Source organism: Ochotona curzoniae, unplaced genomic scaffold (genome assembly GCF_017591425.1).
Source record: "Ochotona curzoniae isolate NIBS_2020 unplaced genomic scaffold, NIBS_Ocur_1.0 contig_66, whole genome shotgun sequence".
In the NCBI taxonomy this organism is placed as follows: domain Eukaryota; kingdom Metazoa; phylum Chordata; class Mammalia; order Lagomorpha; family Ochotonidae; genus Ochotona; species Ochotona curzoniae.
The window spans coordinates 12,666,023-12,685,333 of NW_024466512.1; the positions used below are offsets into that span (position 1 = coordinate 12,666,023).

Here is a 19,311-nt window from a genome sequence, read left to right on the forward strand (position 1 = left end):
CCAGCATTTATTTTTGATAACCCACATCAAAGTAAAAACCCACCTAGCCTCTCTGTGATAACCACTCTGAGACAAGGGACTGCAGAATTCTTTTCTTCCTTCCTGCGGCTCCACCTTGGCTGGTGGGCATCTGCCTAGAAGCTCAGCATCATCTGGGGAGACCGGTGTGGCTGGGGCTCTGCTTCCCACACTCCCTGCAGGTCTCTGGTTTTGCTTTTTCCTCCTGATTTGCTTGCTTTCCTCTTTGCAGAATCTGTACCGGTCGGACCTGAACTTCATGCGGGGCGTGGCCTGTGTCGTTCCTGGCACAGTGGAGATTGAAGGCAGGAAGAAAGCATCAGAGCTCATCAGTGAGGTACCTGGGGACTCTTTGTGAACACAGGGGGTCCTGTGTGTTCCCCTGAAAGAGAGGGGCTGTTCCTCCACACCCAGCTTCTTTCTTTCTGCGAAAATCAGCTGGGTGTGTTCACCTGTTGTTAGCAGGGGCCACTCTTGGCCTAAACTGAAGTCTGACCTGGCTTCTTTTCCTCCTCCTTTTTTTTTTAATGGAAAAATTGTTTAGTTGCAAGTGAGAGAGAGAGAGAAAAAATAACCCATTGGATGCTTCACTCCCCAGATGCCAGCATCGGGTAGGACTAGTCAGATCAGACGCTAAGGGTTGGAAACTCAGTCCAGGTCTTATATATCAGCAACCCAGTTCCTGGAGCCATCACCACGACCTGTTAGGGTCTGCATTAGCAGGAAGCAGAGGGGCAGGTGGCTGGCCAGACATGTTGACCATGTCCTTGAGCAGCTTAACAGGAATCTTAACCTCTAGGGCAGTTGCCCAGCATGGTCATTTGCTCCCTGGATTCTCCAGTTAATGTAGACTACAGTTAAAACAGATATATCGGACCTGTATTGACCCTTCAGAATCATTCATTGGCTCATCAGATGTACACAATTTCTGCTCCTTCTGAGAGTGGCCATTGGAGCCTCAAGGAGAAAGTGAAGTTCCAGGACAGCACTCCTTTGCTCTGTGATCTCAAACTGATGACTTACCCTCTCGGAACCTCTGCATCTCAACTAATTGAGTGGATAAATTCTACTTCCCCTGTTTGTTATTGCTTATCTGGTGAGCATGCGCAGTTCTAAGCTGTGCCTCACTGGCAGCTATAAGTGAAATGGTTGGAGATAATATCTTAGAGAACAAAAGGACATCCTAGAGTTCCAAGTGCTCTGGAACATGTCACTCAGCAATCATTTTACTGTGTGAGGGTCACAGGACTTCTGATGGGAGGCCCTGGGGTGGCTGGGAGTGTTCAGTGTCCTGCCAGAGTCATCAGATGGACTTGCTAGGCATGCTGAGACAACATCTGCTCTGTGAAGACTTTCGCAAACCCCAAGTTCTGCCCAGTGTGGTGTAGCAGGACCCAGTATAGAGTATAAAACATGCAGTGGCCCAGTCCCCATTGCCGCTGTGTTCCTAGTCTTATAGGGTGGGGTGCAGGCATGTCCGTGTATGTGTGTTCATGTGCATGTACTGTCAAGGCTAGTAACCTCCAAGTTCATGTTCACAGTAAAGGCCCAGTTTCCCTTTCCCCCATGAGCATCTCATTCCACCATGGGCCTACCTTCCTCCTGCTCCATCAGCCCAGGGAGCTCTGAGGTCCCAAAAGCAGGTGGCTGACTGGATTTCGAGGGTCCCCCAAGAACCTTCGCAAAGTGAGGCTTCACAGCTAGGACGTGACACATAGTTCTTCCTCTGGCGTGTGCCTGATACAATCACCTGCTTTTCTTCAGAGTAAATACCGTCAGCATCCCTGGTCGTTCAAACACACAGCCGTGACAGACACTCCCGACCTTCTGCATGCAAAATTCACCAACCAGATCACAAATGAGGTAACGTCTACTGATGGCTTTGGAGAGGCTTTTTAAAAACCAAGGAGTTGTGCAAAACTTGCATGAGTGTTTTGTGGCTAGGGTCGGGAGAGCAGTTGGGGACTTGTATGGAGGTATGGAAAAGACAGGGGGCATCACCTGGAACCTGAGCCCATTCCAGAGGAAAGTGGGGGGCTGAGGCCCCGGCCAGCCACAGCAGCAGCCCACGAACCTCTGAATCCACTTAACATGCTCCTTGCATGAGTCCTAGGAGCTGGAATTGGGAACACCTATGAAATTTGAGCCCAGACATTCTGATATGGGGGTACTGGGGTCCCAAACAGTGCCTTAAACACTATGCCAAATGCCTGCCCTAGATGATTTCACATTATAGGACAGCCCTTCCCCTAAGTTGTGGCTGTCCACAGCAGTTACAAAGGATGGTGTGAGTCAGATGTCTAGATTTTTTTTTTCCTCACTCACCCTTTACCCAATTCACATTTTAGTAGTCTCTAGCAGAGGGAAGACACAAAGGAAGAATTCCCATTCCACAAAGCTATCCCAAGATTATTCGTTCTACTTCTTAGTAGAACTACCTGTTTTGTTTTTCAGTTTCTTTTTATTTGAAGGGCAGAGAAAGAGAGATTTTCCCAACTGCTGGTTCACCACCCAAATGTCTGCAGTGGCTGAGGCTGGGTCGGGCCAAAGCCAGGCGTCCAGAACCCAATCACGGCCTCCCCTGTGGGTAGGCAGGGACCCAAACACTCAGGTCTTCGCCTGCTTTCTCCCAGGATGCATTAGCAGAAAGCTAGAAGTAGAGGAGCCAGGACTGGAGGTGGGAGCTTTGACGGGGGGGGGACGCAGATGTTCCAACTGGCACCTTCACTGCTGAACCAAATGCTCACCCCGCCAAATGGCTGCCTGATAGATTTGAATAGGCAAGACTGACACGTGCAGAATCAATCATCTTGACTCTTTAGCATTTCCCATCTACTCTTTCAGATGTCAGTTCAGATTTTCCCACTTATTTTGTTAGTTCCCATCCTTACCCAAGTTGGGAGGGAAGAAGCAGCAGCCAGGGCTAAGGCAGTTCAAAGAAACAGAACCGATGATCTGGTTTAGTGACACTGCTTAATTTCTATTCCACCTTTCCTACTCACTTTGAAAGTCAGGTGCCACGGGATAACCATGCCCTCTGGGGTGTCTTGGAGAAGTCAGCAGCTGCACACCTGCGTCTCCTCGCGAGAGCTGGTGCTTTTCAGGGGAAGACACCATGGAAAGGGTCTCTGGGTCCAGTAAAGAGTGCAGATTGGAGTTCAGGGAGGGAACCCCCTTTCACCAGGCAGAGCCACTCCCAGCTCTCCTAGTATTGCCTTTGTGCTATGTCCTCAAAGGCAAAAGAGTATGATGCGGGTGTAGAATCTTCTATTTCTGTTTCTTCTTCTCTTAGCCAAGTAGATGGCAATTCTTTTTCCTGTTCCATCAATCAAGTTGACTTATGAATGACTGTCTTTATTCAAAGAAACATCTTCATCAGGCTGAAGGTGCTATTGGTGATGCAGCAAATAGCCTTTTCCTAATGTGGTTCCCTCACTGCCAAAGAGGGGCTTCTGGAAGGGGTATGGTGGCGGGGATGCACAGTGCTGACCTCCTTATCTTTGTTTTTGGCCCCAGCGCCTCTATAAAGCTGCTGGAGAAGACATGAGACACCAGTACACGATGACCCTGGGCTTGCCCGAGTTGATCCGGGCAAAGGCCAATGCAGCCAACCTGAGTGACGTAAGCCTTCCTCATTGCTTAAGTTCAAGTGTGCTCCAGATGCACACATGTGCGTTTCCATGAAGGGAATGAACAGTGACCTCCAGCTGGCCTTTACAGAGGCCTTTGAAAATGCATGTTTTCACATGGCCATGTTAAATGTGCCCGTTCACCAGGTGCTGAGTGCTTCTGTGTCCCAGGGAGCCTGCTACGGGTGGGTGCCCATGAGATTTGCTCCATGTCTGGCTGCCCATGACAGGATAAGCCTTTGCATGTTGATTCGTGTGTTGCTTTATTTTTAAAGGAAGATCTACACATGTTTCCTCTTTAGGTGAAATACAAGGAGTCTTGGCACAATCTTCGTGCTCAAGGCTACAAGTTGACAACGCAGGCGCTCCCCTTCCAGGCTGCCCGGGCCTCTGGAGACATAGTCAGCGATGTGAGTGGAATGAGATGACCTTCCATCTTGCCTAATTTCTGTTAGCTTCATGTAAAACAATATCTGTGGCTGATTCTCCTGGATGAAAGTGAGTCTGTAACCATGTGAGACAGGATGTCACTTGCAGAATACATTAGATGTGAACGAGACCTTTGCCAGGCAGAAGGGAGGCAAGACGCCATGCGCATCAGAGGCTGAACTCAGGCAAAGGTCTCCAGCAGAAAGGAAATGGCAACTTATTTCTAATAGCGATCAATGTCTGGGCAACAGTCTCCTGGTAGTGCACAAAGGGCCTGTGCTGCTAGCTCTACCCAGAACTAGAAAGTGAAAAATTGCAAGACAAATGTAGCGCTCCTCCCTCCCAGCGCTCTGCAGTTCCCTGTGTTGGTGTTAGGACTTGCCGGCTGCATCTCAGCGGTTCTGTTGATAGCATCCATAGCTTTGGGATATGAAGGTGACTTTCTCTTTCCCACAAACAAATCACAGAAAACGTGGACTTCAAATACATGGATCTTGTCTTTGGGGTTTAATGTTTTGCCAAGTGTGAACAGACAAAGCACACGTTTCTCTTTTACCCTTTTTGATAAATCGCTTTTGGCCATAGGACACATAAGGGGAGTGGGGCCTCTATGTGGGTTCTGAAGCTGGGATTTTAATGAGGTGGGAAGAATGGAGCAGTGTTTTAATTGTTCACCCCACCACCACCACCCACAGAGGAAGGTGTGCTCATGGGCCACCTCACTGTGGTTTCCCATATGCTCACCACCTATTAGCGAAGTAGGTGATCTTTCAAGGGTTTGCACTGAAAATGCACAGAGGGCATTGGAACAGGCCAGAGGCCAGCCCCTGAGCAGAGGTTCCTCCGTAACAGTTCCTCTACAGACACGATTTTGTGAAGGAGCGGGGAAAGTTCATTGGAATCCAGAATGTCCATGAAGACCCCCGGCTGCAGCACTGCCGGCGGATGGGCCAGCTGCAGAGCGAGCTCCAGTACAGAAGAGAGGCGACCAGCAGCCAAGCCCAGTGCCACCTCCCCATGGACATGATGCATTTGGTCCACGCCCGGAAGGCCCAGGCCCTGGCCAGTGACCACGACTACCGCATACAGTGCCATGAATTCACAGCACTGCCTGAGGATCTAAAGATGGCCTGGGCCAAGAGAGCCCATGCCCTGCAGAGTGAGGTAAGGGCCCTCGGGGGACCCAGGCCAGATGAGTCTGCCCCCTCCTACCCACCTTGTTTAGTCTGTATCCTCCCAGTGGGGATGATTCATTCAATCACTCAGTGCTTTCTGAGCACTTGCTTGTCACCAGGCGCTGTTCCTTGCCCTGGAAGTACAGTTGTCAACAGAAAGATTCACCCAAGTTACATGCCCACGGACTTCTGTTAGCTGGGAGAGAGATAAAGCATGGCCACGAAGTGTGTGGCTGTCAGAGTGTGATCAACATGGTACAGAGACAGAGACAGATAGGACAGAGAAGTGGGAAGGAGTGTGTGTGTGTGTGTGTGTGTGTGTGTGCGCTCACGTATCTGTGCAAATTGAAATAAGCCACCAGGGTAACTGTCATTGAAAATAGGACATTTGAGCTGAGGTTCAAAGATCACAGAGGAGGACAGAACACCCTAGGCAAGCACAAAAGCAAGTTCAAAGGCCAAGGGCCTGAGCAGGTGCTGCTGTGGTATAAATGAGTGTAGAGTAAAACCACTAAGTGAGGGAGGCATCCTAAGAGTTCCCGTCAGAGAGTGCGGGCAAGTGAAGAATCAGGGTGTAGGCCGTATACAAGTGATGGTATGAATAAGAATACTGGAACCGTGGCTGACACCCACGGACCAGTTCCCATTGTTTTATCCTAGCTGCAGTGTTCTGGTGGGATGGGAGGGGGCAGGAACAGTTGCAATTTCTATTTCAGGGAATGTGGAAAGTCCCAAAGCAGGGCTGGCTCCAGAACTCATCCTGCTGTCATGAATAAAGCCCAGAGAAGAGACATCTTGCCACTTAGTCCAGGAGTAGAAAAGGGAGGTCCTTTCCCAGACCAGGGCACCATGTAGTGGCGTTGCAAGGTGCTGGGGTCAGATCCTGGAGGTTTTATCCGCAGCTCCTCTACCACTGGCTGTGAGAACAAGGTGACAAGTCACCTCCCCCTCCAGGGCTTGAACACAGCAAGGATGACACGGGACCTGGTAACAATGACAATGTGATTATAGCAAATAGCTGGGAGGACAGAATGGCAGGGCTAGCTCTATGGCAACTCCTGTAGGAAGATGCTCTTATTTAGAGAGTGGCCCACAGCTGTCACTTTAACCCTAACATCTGCAGCAGGTTCCCCAACTTCAGCACCTTTGACTTGTAGGTGGAAGAATTGTTTGCTGTTGGGGCTTGTCCTATGCACTGCAAGATAATGAGCAACATCTCTGGTCTCTGTTGTTACACTCTCAGAGTGCCTTCCAATGTGGCAGCCAAAACATGCACCCCCGGATTGCCAAATATGCCGGGAAAGGGGCAAAATTACTCCCTCCCAGCTGAAAATCAAGTTCCTAACTGAGAGTGGTTCTATAGAAAGCACTCGGCGTGTGACCTGGGGCCGTAGAAATGCTTGGTGAATACTAGTTGCCTTCGTATGCTCCAGGCACCCGAACACCCAACTCTGGCTGCCTACACTTCTTTTAGTTATATCAGGCAACAAATGAGGTGCTATAAGCCTATAATTATCTATCATGTGCTTATTTCACTAACTTAGCGACACTAATTTTTCATCACTCTTTGTTGGAAATGACTCTCTCAGTAGAATGTGGCCTGCGTGGGTTTATCTGGGCTCCGCAAAGGGGATTTGGTTACTGAAGCACCTGCTCAGTTTTCCCTTCATACAGCCCTTCCACTTGCTGCTGAGCATTCCAGGGACCCACAAGAAAGGCTCAAGGCCTGGCTCTCTGTTATCCCACAAGGACCCCAGGGCCAGTGGCCTGTCTCCATCTTGGGGAGAGGAGAGGGAGGCTGAGCTAGAGGCAGAAGGGTGGGTATGCAGCCCAGCTGGCTGGCTGTGGAAGCCATCACTTCACCTTTAGAAAAGCGTAGAGGTCAGGTGGGTACACGAGTTCAGATTTTTCGGACTTTACAGGAAACTGTTTTTCTAGATGCCAGCGTCAACATCCTGCCGGATCTTCATGTTACTAATTGAGGAAAAAGAGAAAACCCAACACTAACCTCAAGCAACCATGTGTGCCTCTGCTCATTTGGAAAAGAAAGGAGATTTTAACAATTAAGAAATAGGAGGCATACAAACTATAAAAGAGAGTTTCTCCCATGAAATGGAAGATGGCATTCTTGTACTGACATTGTCACAACAGGATATGTATTCAATTTTTGATGGCTAAACCATTATTGTTTCAGCTTTAATGGCCTTATTATGCCTTCTGTGTGTATTATTTTTAAACTACAAATTTATTTAATTTGGGGGTGGAGGCTGGATTCCAAGGACTATGAAGAGTATGTCCCCAAATATCCAGCTGATTCTGACAGAAACTCAATGTCACCAGATTTGATTATGGTGACCCAGAAACAGAAACTGCCTAGAGTTTTCCTCTACTGAGCCATCACTCCACTGATCAGGCCCCAGCTGCAGTTGCTTTTCCTGTCTTCACCCATCTAGACCAGAAAGAAATCTTTGGGTTAGGTCATGCCAGAGAGGGCCAAGAGACCCTTACCCCTGAAGGCTGAACTCTCCAAGGCTACAGTTGCCCTCACCATGCCCGAAGCCAGCTTGGGTCCAGCACTCAGCTGTGCACCTCTTGCAGGGGCTGCAACCCCGCAAAGCATACTCCTGGCCTATCCTGGGGACCACTCTGTCCCCACCTTTTGCATTTGTGTGACCTTGGGCGGAAATCCAGTGGGCTTCAGTTTCCCCATCAGAAACACCAACTTCATCACAGCTAAAATCACAGGATACTTATCTGGGCATTGGTGTCAGTAAGCTTGCACAAATGATTCCATTTAATATATCAGTAGGTACTCACATCATTCTGTGTTGACAGATGTGAAAGTGTGGCACCACTAGTCTAAGTCACTTGTGCATGGCCACATTCTGCTAGGAAAATGGGTTGCTCTAGAGCACACAGCTGGCAAGGGCTGGAAGTGGGGCTCCCAGCTCTGGTCTCTGCTCTCTGGCTGGGACTCTCTGGCATCCCCATGTGGATGGATTATGAACACAGGAGGTGCTCTGGCTCCCGAGTCTATCCTCTGTACAGTGTCCAGTGTGAGGTGACAGCTCCCAGGTCTCCTGAGAATCGGAGCCCTCGTTTGAACTCCTCCCCAGATGGTCAGTGGATGAGAGGAAGAACTCTGTCTTTGCAGGTCTGGGGAGCCCTGAGTGAGCTGATGAGTCCAGAGCAAGTCCTGTCCCACTCAAGGGATTGTATGCTTCTTATTAAGCTGGCACACGCGTCCCTTCCCTCCGACATGTCCTATGTGCTGTTGTTTACAGTGTTCTTACAGCAGTGAGAACTCAGGGACTGAAGGCTGGGGCTTAGGCATTTGCAGCATGGCGCCCCAGAAACGGGGGTGCCAGGGCACCCCAGGTGTGAACCTAGTGCTGTCAGGAGAAGAGTATGGCTGCCATCGGGGGTGGCAGCCTTCACCTGTGCATGTGCAAGGTCCTTCCTAATCTTAGAATGATCCTTCCCGACCAGCTATGGGTAGCTGATTCGTCTTGACTCGCCTCCCCTCTCCCTTGCTTTCATCCGGAAGCCGAGGGCAGGTGTGTTGTTTTTAGGGTCTGTGTGAATAGTCAAAGCGGGGCTGGGAGCTGAGATATCAATAGACAATCCATTTATGAGAGAATCTGAGGCGCAGTCAGATCTTTGGGGAACCTGCATCTTGCTTTCTGACTTACCTGCGATCGTACTGTTCAGCTCAACAAAAGGCAAGTTGAAAGAGCGCTCCCCACTTCATCTCGCTTATGAAAGGAGCAAGGCCTGGCTGTGAAGAGGCCCTGTAGGATTATTCTCTCCAACTTAGAAATTTATCCAATTTTCTCTGTTCTTTATCAGAGTCGAAGGCAAAAGCTTTGCCGGTGTAGACTGAAAGATCGCGGTATGAAAAGCAATCTGACTGACACGGGGTTTTGAAGCCTGCTCCCGAGCCTGAGTGATGTCTCCCTTCACCAGTCGGAAAGCGGAGTGGAATTTGCACAGGGGCATTAACCGGCAGACAGTAGATCAGAAACGGACCCTCTTTGAGGCCAGCTGTGAGGGACGCTGCGAATGCTGAAATGAAAGAGAGCTAAAAACGCGCAGAGGCTGATATCTGGAGTGATATTTTGCGTTACGGCAGAGCTTATATCTAAATTAGAGAAATGCCATCAACTTCGTTTAGATCCAAAGTTTCGATTTCCTTGGAGAGGTTTCTTCTACCTTTTAGAGTTTCTAGAAAGAACAGAGAAGCAGCCAGGCAGCCGTTTCCTCGTAGGGCATGGGGTAACGGCCGGGCAAGGGCAGTGTGATTTCACCTTGCATGGGGCTGATAATCAGACCTGGTGTTGCCTTAAAGTGCCAGTCATTGTTATCTCCTGCCAAGGGCTCTGTGGTCTTCATCTTCTGAGCCTTTAAACGGAAAGAAGCAGCCAAGGCTTAGCCCGTTTGTTTGCTGTGCAAGCAAATCATAAGGAGAAACTGGGAGAGCAAGTAAACTGAGGCAGGCATCAGCTAAAAGGGTCCCCTCGCTCTTTGAGGTGGTTGTGTGGTCAGTCCTGCAGTCACTGTCCCATGTCCCCTCTCCTACCACTGCCAAAGGAACAACAAGCTAATTTGAAGAGTCGTGGTCCCTGAATCTTGTCTCAGGTGTTTTTGTGAAAAGAGCGCTGTTGTTAGGATCTTCAGTTATCCCAGGGAACCTGAGTTTCATTTTGGCAAAGGGATTTGCTCTGGGCCACAGCAGATCTGATCTGGTGTTCAGGACCCCCTTCGTTCCTGGGCAGCGTGGAGACTGTGTCTGTCTAGCAGGGGTCAATTTGCCTCACTGGTGGGAAGGGGTAAATAATCCTGGTGGATGCTTGGCTCCGGGCAGGTGGCTTGAATCTTGCCTGTATCCTGGCAGGACTTTCTTGTATCATGGACATGATCTGTGATCTAATTCCTTGACAGAATGCACACATTGGAACTGACTTGCTGGTATGCAGCATACACTCCCAATGAAGACGTTGAGTCTTTGTGATGAAGCGCCATTACAGACACTAGCATCCATCAAGGATCTCTAGAAATGCTCTAATCGTTTCAGGCACTGTCCTGATTGATGCCCCTGATTTTCTTCCTGCAGTGGCGCTACAAGTCAGACCTGATGAACATGAAGGGAACAGGATGGCTGGCGCTGAGATCCCCACAAATAGAAGGTGCAAAGAAGGCTGCAGAACTCATCAGTGAGGTACCACCCATCTGCTCCTGCCAGGCCCAACCAGGGTAGCCCAGCTTTTCCTTGGGAAGAGGGAACCTGTTTATGGAGTGGAGACCCAGAGAGAGCACAGCTCTGGGGTGGCTGTGATCCATGTGGTTTTCTGGGACTACTTGTTGACAAATTCTAAGACGAAATGGGACTTGCCGCTCAGGGAATTCACTGGTAAGGAAGGGAAGGCATTGATGTAGGAGAAGGTTCTTGGTCAATAAGGTATGTATGGTTGTTTTTCTGGAGAGGAGGAAGAATCACTCACAGTGTTCAGGAGCCATCTCATTTCAGATGGTGGTAGAAGTTGCACAGGACAGCTGCATTACCTTGGACGTGAGGGTAGCACGACTTTCTTCAGATTCTTAGTCACAGGAACTCTTTGGACAGGATCCAAGCAGGGGTCATTGGATCTCTCTCCCCTTTACAAAATCCCGTAGCATTTGCTAGCCTCTTCCTTTAAGAGTCAATGTCTGTAGAGTGTGCTGGGTCAGAGAGGAGCTCACATCTCTCCCTCCTCTGGATTATTAGGTGCCTGCCCAGAAGTGGGACTTATTTTTCATTCATGCCGTTGGCACCTTTGGCGCTCAGGAGGTGGGCTGAAGCTGCACCTGGAGACATGCCTGCTGTTTTGTGTCATGGGAATCTCTGTCTTCCTCTTACAGACCAAATACCGTAAAAAACCAGATAGTATTAAGTTCACCACGGTGGTTGATTCCCCAGACTTGGTTCATGCCAAAAACAGCTACATGCACTGCAATGAGGTAGGTGCTTTCTCATCACACATCCTAGGCCTGCACAGGGTACTGCGTGCTGCTCACTGGGCAAGGCAGAGCTCAAGGATCCAGGCTCTAGGAAGATGTGCATGCATACCCTTGCCTACTGCCTAGACACTGTGGACCCACTTGTTTCATCTTTTCTCACCTCCATTACTTGAATGGTACAGGGAACATGGGGAGAAGTGTGAGAGTGGTGGCCCTTCCATCAGATTAGGCAAGTTCAGTGAGGGTTCCGTAAAGAAAAGCACAGAATACTCAGGCAGGTACCAAGAATATAGTAAGTGCCCAAGCAATGCCTTGATTATGGTTTGATCTTGATCAATAAAAATAGACTGTGGATCAGATCCCTCTTACTGGTTGATAAGTAACGATAGAAATAAGATATCACTGTAACCCAGCTGGCAAAGCTACATTCAAAACTTCTTCCCCCTTTTACTCTCTGTATAGCTTAGCCTCATTTCCTCCTGCCTGTGTTCATCTTGAGATATAGGAAGTCAAATCTTTCTTTCCTGAAGTTGTCACGGGATTCAATTCTTCATCCACAGTGACAAAGCAGCCCCATCCTCAGAGAGCTCAAATTCTGTTGCAGGTGACTGGTTTGCATTCACAAATGCCCAAATAGAATTTGGGAACAGATTGTATTATCATAGAATGTCCTCTGCCAAAAAAAAATTATTTGCAACCCTTTAATAGCTGTTCTCAAAGTAGCAACCTGAATAAAGCTTGAATTTCAAAATTCTGTCTTCCTGGGACAGGGTGGACCATGAAATGCTCAGGTTCTTGAACACGAGTCAATGTAGTTGGCAATCAAAAGGTCTTACTTGCTGTGTGTATTATTTTTTTTCACAGTTAAGACTAATGCTCAGCAGAGACATCGAAGCTATGTCTCATTGCAAATTAAAAACAAAATAAAACCACAGCTCTGATCCTCAGTCACAGAGAGACTCTGAAACAGTCACACGTCTAGGATGTTGGCCTCACCCCGGCCACATGGATGCCCTTCTCCTCAGAGGGTTGGGGAGGGATGGAGCTGTGTGTCCCCTGGGGTTCAGTGACTGCCACTCTCCCATCTCCCTTCCAGCGTCTGTACAGGTCAGGGGATGCCGAATCCTTGCACAGATACACCCTGGTTCCTGACCACCCGGATTTTGCCCGTGCCCGCCTCAATGCGCTGCACCTGAGTGACGTAAGTGAACTGGTGGGTCATGTGTGTGCCTAAAAATGATCTGTGTCCAAAGTGAATTTTCTTTCCAGGTCCTAGGAAGGAGGACTTGCAGCAGAGTGCACACTAGGTTGAGAGTGGACAAACTGTGTGACTTGTAGCACCTTCCTCAGTGGGCGTTGGAATCTTCATTTGTAAAAGAGGAATGAGGTTGAGATTGACCAAGGTTTCTGCTAGCAGTAAGAATCTGGGCTTAAGCACCTAAGACCTCAGTCATGTGCTGGGTAACTGTTGGAGGTGGTCCCTGGCACCTGCTCCAGATATTTCCCCAGACTCCCCCTCCTTAGCCACTCAACAGAGAAGAGATACTGTTGTCTTACCCTGTGGTTTGCAAAGATGCTGTCATCTGGTCTACCCTGTGCAACTGCAGCTGGCTCTTTTGTGCGAGGCCCTGTATTCTCCAACCCTTCAGTGTTCCCCGACGTGTGCCCTTTGCGTGCATAACCAAGACGCTGCCTCCTAAGCCCAAGCTTCTTGTTAGCAGGGGATGGAGGCCCCCAGTTGTAATAGAATAGGCGGCCGCTCAGCCAGCAAAGCTGTGATCCCCGGATAACAGGTAGAGAGGCGGCAGAATCAAAAGGCTCCGTCAGATCAGAATAACACAGGCTGAGTGTGTCGGCCTGGGGCAGTGTGGGGCCTCCCAGAGCCTGGCCATTCTTCCCTCTCTGGCCTGGCCATTGTGTCCTGGGGCTCCGTGCAGATCAACAGCTGCTACCATTCACTCTGGAGGTGGCTGCCTCGCAGGGGTTGGCAAGAGGCGCCTTCTAGTTAGCGTGTGTATTAGTTTGTTGCATTTGTAAAGCCCTGTAGGATCCCACGCAGTGAATGCAATGGTGCTTTGTAAATATGAGTTATTATGACCATTTGATGTTTTGGAGGGACGCGCAAGGGATAATTTTAGAACAGCAGTTCTGGTGGGCTGACCTCCATCTGGGGAAGCAGGGCCTCCCTGCCTTGTGCGAGCTGGCACAAAGCATCCACCTCATTAATGCTCCAAGGATGGGGGAAGGCAAGGCCTCCATGGGGGCATCTATTGGAGGCCCAGGCCAGTGGAAACTGGGTGCAGCCAGGCAGTCTGTTGGGAGCCAGACTTAAGGACAGGCACCTGGGGGTTGGTCACAAGCATGTCTTCATTCACACAAGGGATGCCAGTTTGTAGAGTCCCAGAGCTGAAATTAGCTGCCGGGGCACGCGGGTAACTTGTGAACCCCTTTTGAAGAGTACTTCTTCGGGGGCGTGTAGAATACGCACAATTGGATCAAGTGCTCTGTGAGGAAGATGTGGAGGCAAAGTGACCTTCCTGGGCAAAGAAAGCCATTGAGATGTGTAAGGCAGCCGAAATAACTCAAAATCAAATGACTCTAATGTGTGAGGATGAGGACAAAACTGTGCCCACTGTGATAAAGAAGAGGAACACCCAGGGTTCCGAATCAAAGAGCCTATGGAATCTAAAGGCTCCCAGTGGCAAGGCAGAAACCTCAACAGAATACAAAAACTCGGGGAGGAAGTGATCACAATCAAGCAAATAGTGTACAGGGAGAAGTCGTGGGAGAAGGGGACCCAGCACCTTGGGGAGAACCCCAATCTGGGCTACATGCTCTGGGTGGATCATGAGAGGTGGGATAGTTAGGGTCCTCAGACGCCAATGCAGAGTGATGTTGGCGTCGGGTGTGGCGAAGCTTGCTGTCATTAACTGAACTCAGATTTCCTGTGGGCTTTCTTCTTAGCAAGGCCCGTGTGTTCCTTACAGAGAGCAGAGAGGGTTTTGACTCCATTTACTACGCTAATATTTGTAGGGCCACCCACATGGAAAGTGAGGCTGAAGGGATTGCTGGTTTGTCTTCACCTGAACATCATCTTTCTGCAGCCTTCAGTCTTAGCTGCGAAACTCAACAGTGACTCAGGAAGCACAATCATTCTGACTCTGGGATTTATCCACTAGGTGGTCACTCCGCAGGCATGGGTTCTGCACTTGCAAGGTGTCAGATACTGTAGGGATTTGGAGTTTGGGTCGACGGGCTTGGATGTTGGAACCATAGGCAAAGGCAAAGGTGATGGAGGACCGTGGCAGAAAGAAGCAAGTTCCAGCCTGCATGCTCCAGGCTCTCGGTGGGCCCCTCTAGTTCCAGGCCCAGTGTGGGATGGGGTGAGCCGCTGTGCTTTTCATCTTCCACTCCTCCTTGGCTTCATCCCCCCAAACCTGTGTGGAACAGAGCGCCAGCCTTGACCTCCATTGCCAGGTGACAAAAGTAAAGTTCTTAAGGGCCTCCTGACCCGCTGTAGCTCATGGAACGAGCGAGCGACCGCCGCGGTCTGGGGCTGTCACTTTGTCATCTTCTGGTGATGTGCCTCCCCTGCTGGCTCCCTTCTCTGCGCTTGAATAAAGGAGAGCCTTCCACTGGGATCGCCAGAGGACTCCTTTCATGGAGCCATTCCCTTATCTTGAAAAAAAAAAATGAGCTACAGAAGATTGTGACGCCTCTCTCGGTGATGTGGGCCTACCTGAGGACTAAGAGGATATGATTACAGACTCCCAGAGGGGGTGTGGGAACAACTTGAAAAGGGAAAAAATGAAAGAGGAAGATATGAAACACATGGGTCAGGTACTCGGTCAGGTTCTTGACAATAAATCTAATTCAGGTGAAGGCGCTTCCCTCCGTGCAGGCTCCAGGGGCGTGTGTGAGATGCAGCGTGCCTCACAGTGACGATGTGGGACATGGCATCAAAGCCAGGCCAAGGGGCCCCCAGGAAGTCAGTGCAGCTAACACATGCAGGGCTGTCAAGCCCTGAGGGGCAGCACTCTCCACAGCTAGGAAGAAACTGGGTTCTGAAACTTTGAGTGTGGCACCTGGGAGCTGCACGCCTGGAATACTGCAGGTGAGAGCCAAGACAGGAAGGGATGAGGCAGGGATCTCTGCTACCCACAGCAGGCAGCAAACAAGCCAGATGTCCAGACTGTGCGCCCCACAAGTACAAAGCCCTTCTCGGCCAGACCCAGCCATTTCAGAGCCGAGGAGTCTTCGGGATGCACATGGGGCCATGGGCTATAACATCCTGGGACTCCATGAAGAGAGGACTACGCAGGAACAAGCAGTATGTGGGCAGCAGGAGTGTCCCTGCTCACTCTGTTTTTCTTTTCCTCATCCAGAAAGTCTACAGAAACTCATGGGAGCAGATCCGAGCTGGTGGCTATGACTTCAGGCTGGATGCCATCCCGTTCCAGACGGCCCGGGCATCCAGGGAGATTGCCAGTGATGTAAGAGTGCTCGCTCTCTCTCTCTCTCTCTCTCTCTCTCTCTCTCTCTCTCCCTGTCTGCTTCTATCACTGATAGGATTCACTTGGGGTTTGTGGAAAAGGCAAACCACAGAACCTGTGGAAGTTGTTCCTCCCTCTGCCCCAGAAATGAACATGTATTTTGAAGGAAAGAAAAAAAGACCCTATTTTCTTGGCTTTTTGCAAGCAATTTGGGATTGGGAGAATGATAGCCCTACTTCTTCTGTCTTAAGAGAGGCTCTCTTAAAAGCAATGTGTGAGCACCTTGGAGTCAATATCCATGTGATTGGTTTGTCAATGTTTAATTTAGGGACTTCTTGCAGCTGATCTGCAGTGTAAGAGTGTGGAAAGTGTAAGTTGGGTATTTGAGAGTTTTTCCCTTAGACTGGTTTGGTTCAAATCCTGACTTGTCCACTTGGCTATTTTCATCTTGGGGAAGTTTTTTAAAATTCTATGATCTTGGATTTCTACATTTATACAGTAGACATTGATCAGCTGTCTCCTGGAACTGATTGGAATGAGGATAAATGGTACATGGTGTTTGGTTCACACACGGTGTTCAGAAAAGGTAGCCACGGGTTCTGATGAGAGTGGTGCCATTAACAAGAAAATCAGTCCTCACACCTTCACACAGTCACCCCCGAGTGGCTTCTAGCTAGACTTTGGTGTGATGAGTAAGAAAGTCAAGGGCTTGTACACAGTCAGGCCTTTAATCGGTAGTCACTGAGATATCCAAGTATGTGGTTACTCATTGTGTCGAGTGAGATAAAGGCCAGTTTGGGATGTTATTGAGTGCCCATAGTAGGGCTACCTTGTTCTCTAGTACGTTGGGTATTTAAAAATCAAAAGCAAAATGAAGCAAATCCCTCACTAGGTTGAAGAGCATTGCACTACAGCCTTCAAAGCTATGGGACATTAACCACAGCAGCCACAGTGCTAACAGCTCCCACTTGGTGGGCACGAGGTCCAGCCCCGTCTCGGGAGATCCTGCCCGTGTTCCATGGAGTAGAGATTCGTGACCCCGTCTCTCACATAGGAAACCTGAGGCTCAGAGAGACCCGTTAACTGACCGAAGTCACACGCCTGGGTCTACCTGAATCTAGATGGTATGCCTCTAATCCACTGATGAGCTTCCTGGCAGGAGATGCCAGGAGATGCCTCCTCCAGGGAAACTAGCTTAGGGGCAGGGAGGACATGGGCTCTTGTGATCCCTCTCTGCTCCTCTGACTTCCAGTTCCGGTATAAAGAGGCCTTCTTGCGGGACCGGGGCTTGCAAATTGGGTACCGCAGCGTCCGTGATGACCCAAGGATGAAGCATTTCCTCTACGCTGGCAGAATTCAGAGTGACAATGAATACAAGAAGGACTTCGCCCGGAGTCGGTTCCAGTTCCACAGCCGTGCAGACCAGCCAGGCTTTCTGCAGGCCAAGAGGAGCCAGCTCCTCGCCAGCGATGTGCGTTACAGACAGCCCCTGCCCCAGCCCACAAGTGACCCAGAGCATCTGGGCCTGAAGCATGCGCAGAGGGCCCACCAGCTACAGAGCGATGTGAGCAGCCTTGCCTTGCCTCCCCTCCCTGAGGCCTTTCCCTGGTGCCTCTTCCAAAGAGCTGGCTCTACTCTTGTTGTTCCGTGGAACCTTCTTTGGGGAGCTGGGCTGAGGCGAAATCTATGCCACATAATTCTTCAGCAGCAGGAGGACTAATAACAGTCACCACCATTTCTGAAATCACTGCTGGGGTATCAGGATTTGTGTCAAATGCTTGCCAAATCTCCTGTCCTGTAGGCTTTGCTATAACCTCAGTTACAGATTTTACAGCCCCATTTTACAGACGAGACACCTGAGGTTCAGAGAAGTTACCTTAATATCACCCAGCAGATAAGTGGCAGACCTGGGAAGTGAACCCCCTTTGGTTTAATGTGAGAGTCCTCAAGGGGTCATAATGGTTACCTAACCCATCTCTGTACTTTCTCTGGGAAGAAACCCAATGCTACGGAAGGGAAGGGACTCCCCATAGGCCACAGAGTGAATTCAGGCAGGAGCTCCAACTTGGCTCCCCTCCTGGGAAGGGAAGACTGAGGGACAATAACAGGATGGCCCAGCCCATGGCCCGCAGGACCCTCCATGCCAGGCGTGTTTTGCATTATGGAGATCTGTTCCCTCCTCTTAGCCTCAGTGACAATATGTTCCTCACTTTGGGTCTTTCTAACCCTACCCAGTCGGCGGCCAAACCACCCCAAACCCTGGTGATATATTCTCGCTTCCCTCCTTTCCCCAAGGTCAAGTACAAATCAGACTTGAACCTGACCAGAGGTGTTGGCTGGACCCCTCCTGGCTCCTACAAAGTGGAAATGGCTCGACGGGCTGCAGAACTGGCCAACGCAAGGAACCTGGGTCTCCAGGGGGCTTATGTGAGTAGCAAACTATAAACCTCCCCTTCCCCCGCCCCACATGGCAGACCCTGGGGAAAGACAAACTTCATTGTTTCTTATCAAAGTTTATTTTTGGCCAAAGATCAGCCTCTCTCAAGTGTCAGATGCAGCTGGAGCAAGGCGCCTGATTTCATGGGTCTGAGCTGGCCAGGCAGATGACACGTGGGTTAAACTTCCTGCGGGGTTTTCTCTGAAGTCACGGCCATTAGTTCTGCAGAAGCAAACCTACTGGGGCGACATCAATCCCGGGCCAGGGCAGCCCAGGCTGTGCTGGCTGCCTGCTCACTACATTAGTGGAAAGGGTCAGGGACGTGCTGGCTACAAGAGTTCTGCATTCTGCACGCTAGTTTTTTTTCTAAAAAGACACCACAGCTACAGGAGAGATTGGCTTTACTGCTTTTTCGTTCTTGTTTTGAGGAGTCTCTTCCTTGGGAGAGGGTGGGAAGATGAATGAGCTCCGTGCTCCCCAGGGTACCTTAGCACCCGCTGGGGGGATAGGAATGGGAGCTGTGTGTTAAGTCTGGGCCCATGTTTGATTTCTGCAGGGAGGGCCAGAGGCCATGGAGGCTGGAAACGATCCCAGAGGGGAGGTGAACCCAGACGCCACCGAAATCCTGCATGTGAAAAGGAAGAAGGCTCTGCTATTGTGACCAAGCAGTGCCCGTGCCAGTTCTTAAGGGATTAGTTGGAAGAGGGAGGAGCCACACTTTAGACGTCTCCTTGTGGATGTGCCATCACAATGGCACACCCACCCATCTCCAGCTCTGTGTTCATTAAAACAACAACTCTGAAATTATCTGGATGCTGTTGTCTTTTTGGTCCCTTCTCAAGGACCTAGCTGGTCCTATTGAGTACCTTGAGTGTCTGGGATGAGGAGTGAAGTGACCAGGTTGTCTCGTACTGAAGCTGGGCAATCTGTTGTTCCACATTGGTCAAGGCAGCCACTGAGAACACTGATTTTCTAGAAAGAACAGTTGTTAGAACAGAAGCAAACCTAATGTATCTTGTGTGGGTTCCATTGAGCCTTGGGAGATCAGAGAGAACCTGATGAAATGGTGCAAAGGCTGGTTCAGGCTGAGCAGCAGGTGTCTCTGTAGAGCATGGACACTCACTGTGTGGAGG

The 19,311-nt window shown here is 49.9% G+C and overlaps 1 protein-coding gene across 1 annotated transcript in view; it reads left to right on the top strand.

Moving 5' to 3' along the window:
* LOC121163973 (nebulin related anchoring protein) overlaps window positions 1–19,000 on the top strand; it is a 63,643-nt gene extending 44,643 nt beyond the window's left edge. The window contains 12 exon segments of the mRNA XM_040991782.1: window positions 251–355; window positions 1,783–1,881; window positions 3,535–3,639; window positions 3,950–4,057; window positions 4,929–5,240; window positions 10,365–10,469; window positions 11,150–11,248; window positions 12,345–12,449; window positions 15,634–15,741; window positions 16,994–17,305; window positions 18,037–18,168; window positions 18,735–19,000. Of these exon segments, the coding sequence (XP_040847716.1) occupies window positions 251–355; window positions 1,783–1,881; window positions 3,535–3,639; window positions 3,950–4,057; window positions 4,929–5,240; window positions 10,365–10,469; window positions 11,150–11,248; window positions 12,345–12,449; window positions 15,634–15,741; window positions 16,994–17,305; window positions 18,037–18,168; window positions 18,735–18,839 (1,695 nt within the window). The 3' untranslated portion in view covers window positions 18,840–19,000.
* Window positions 19,001–19,311: the final 311 nt, after the last annotated feature.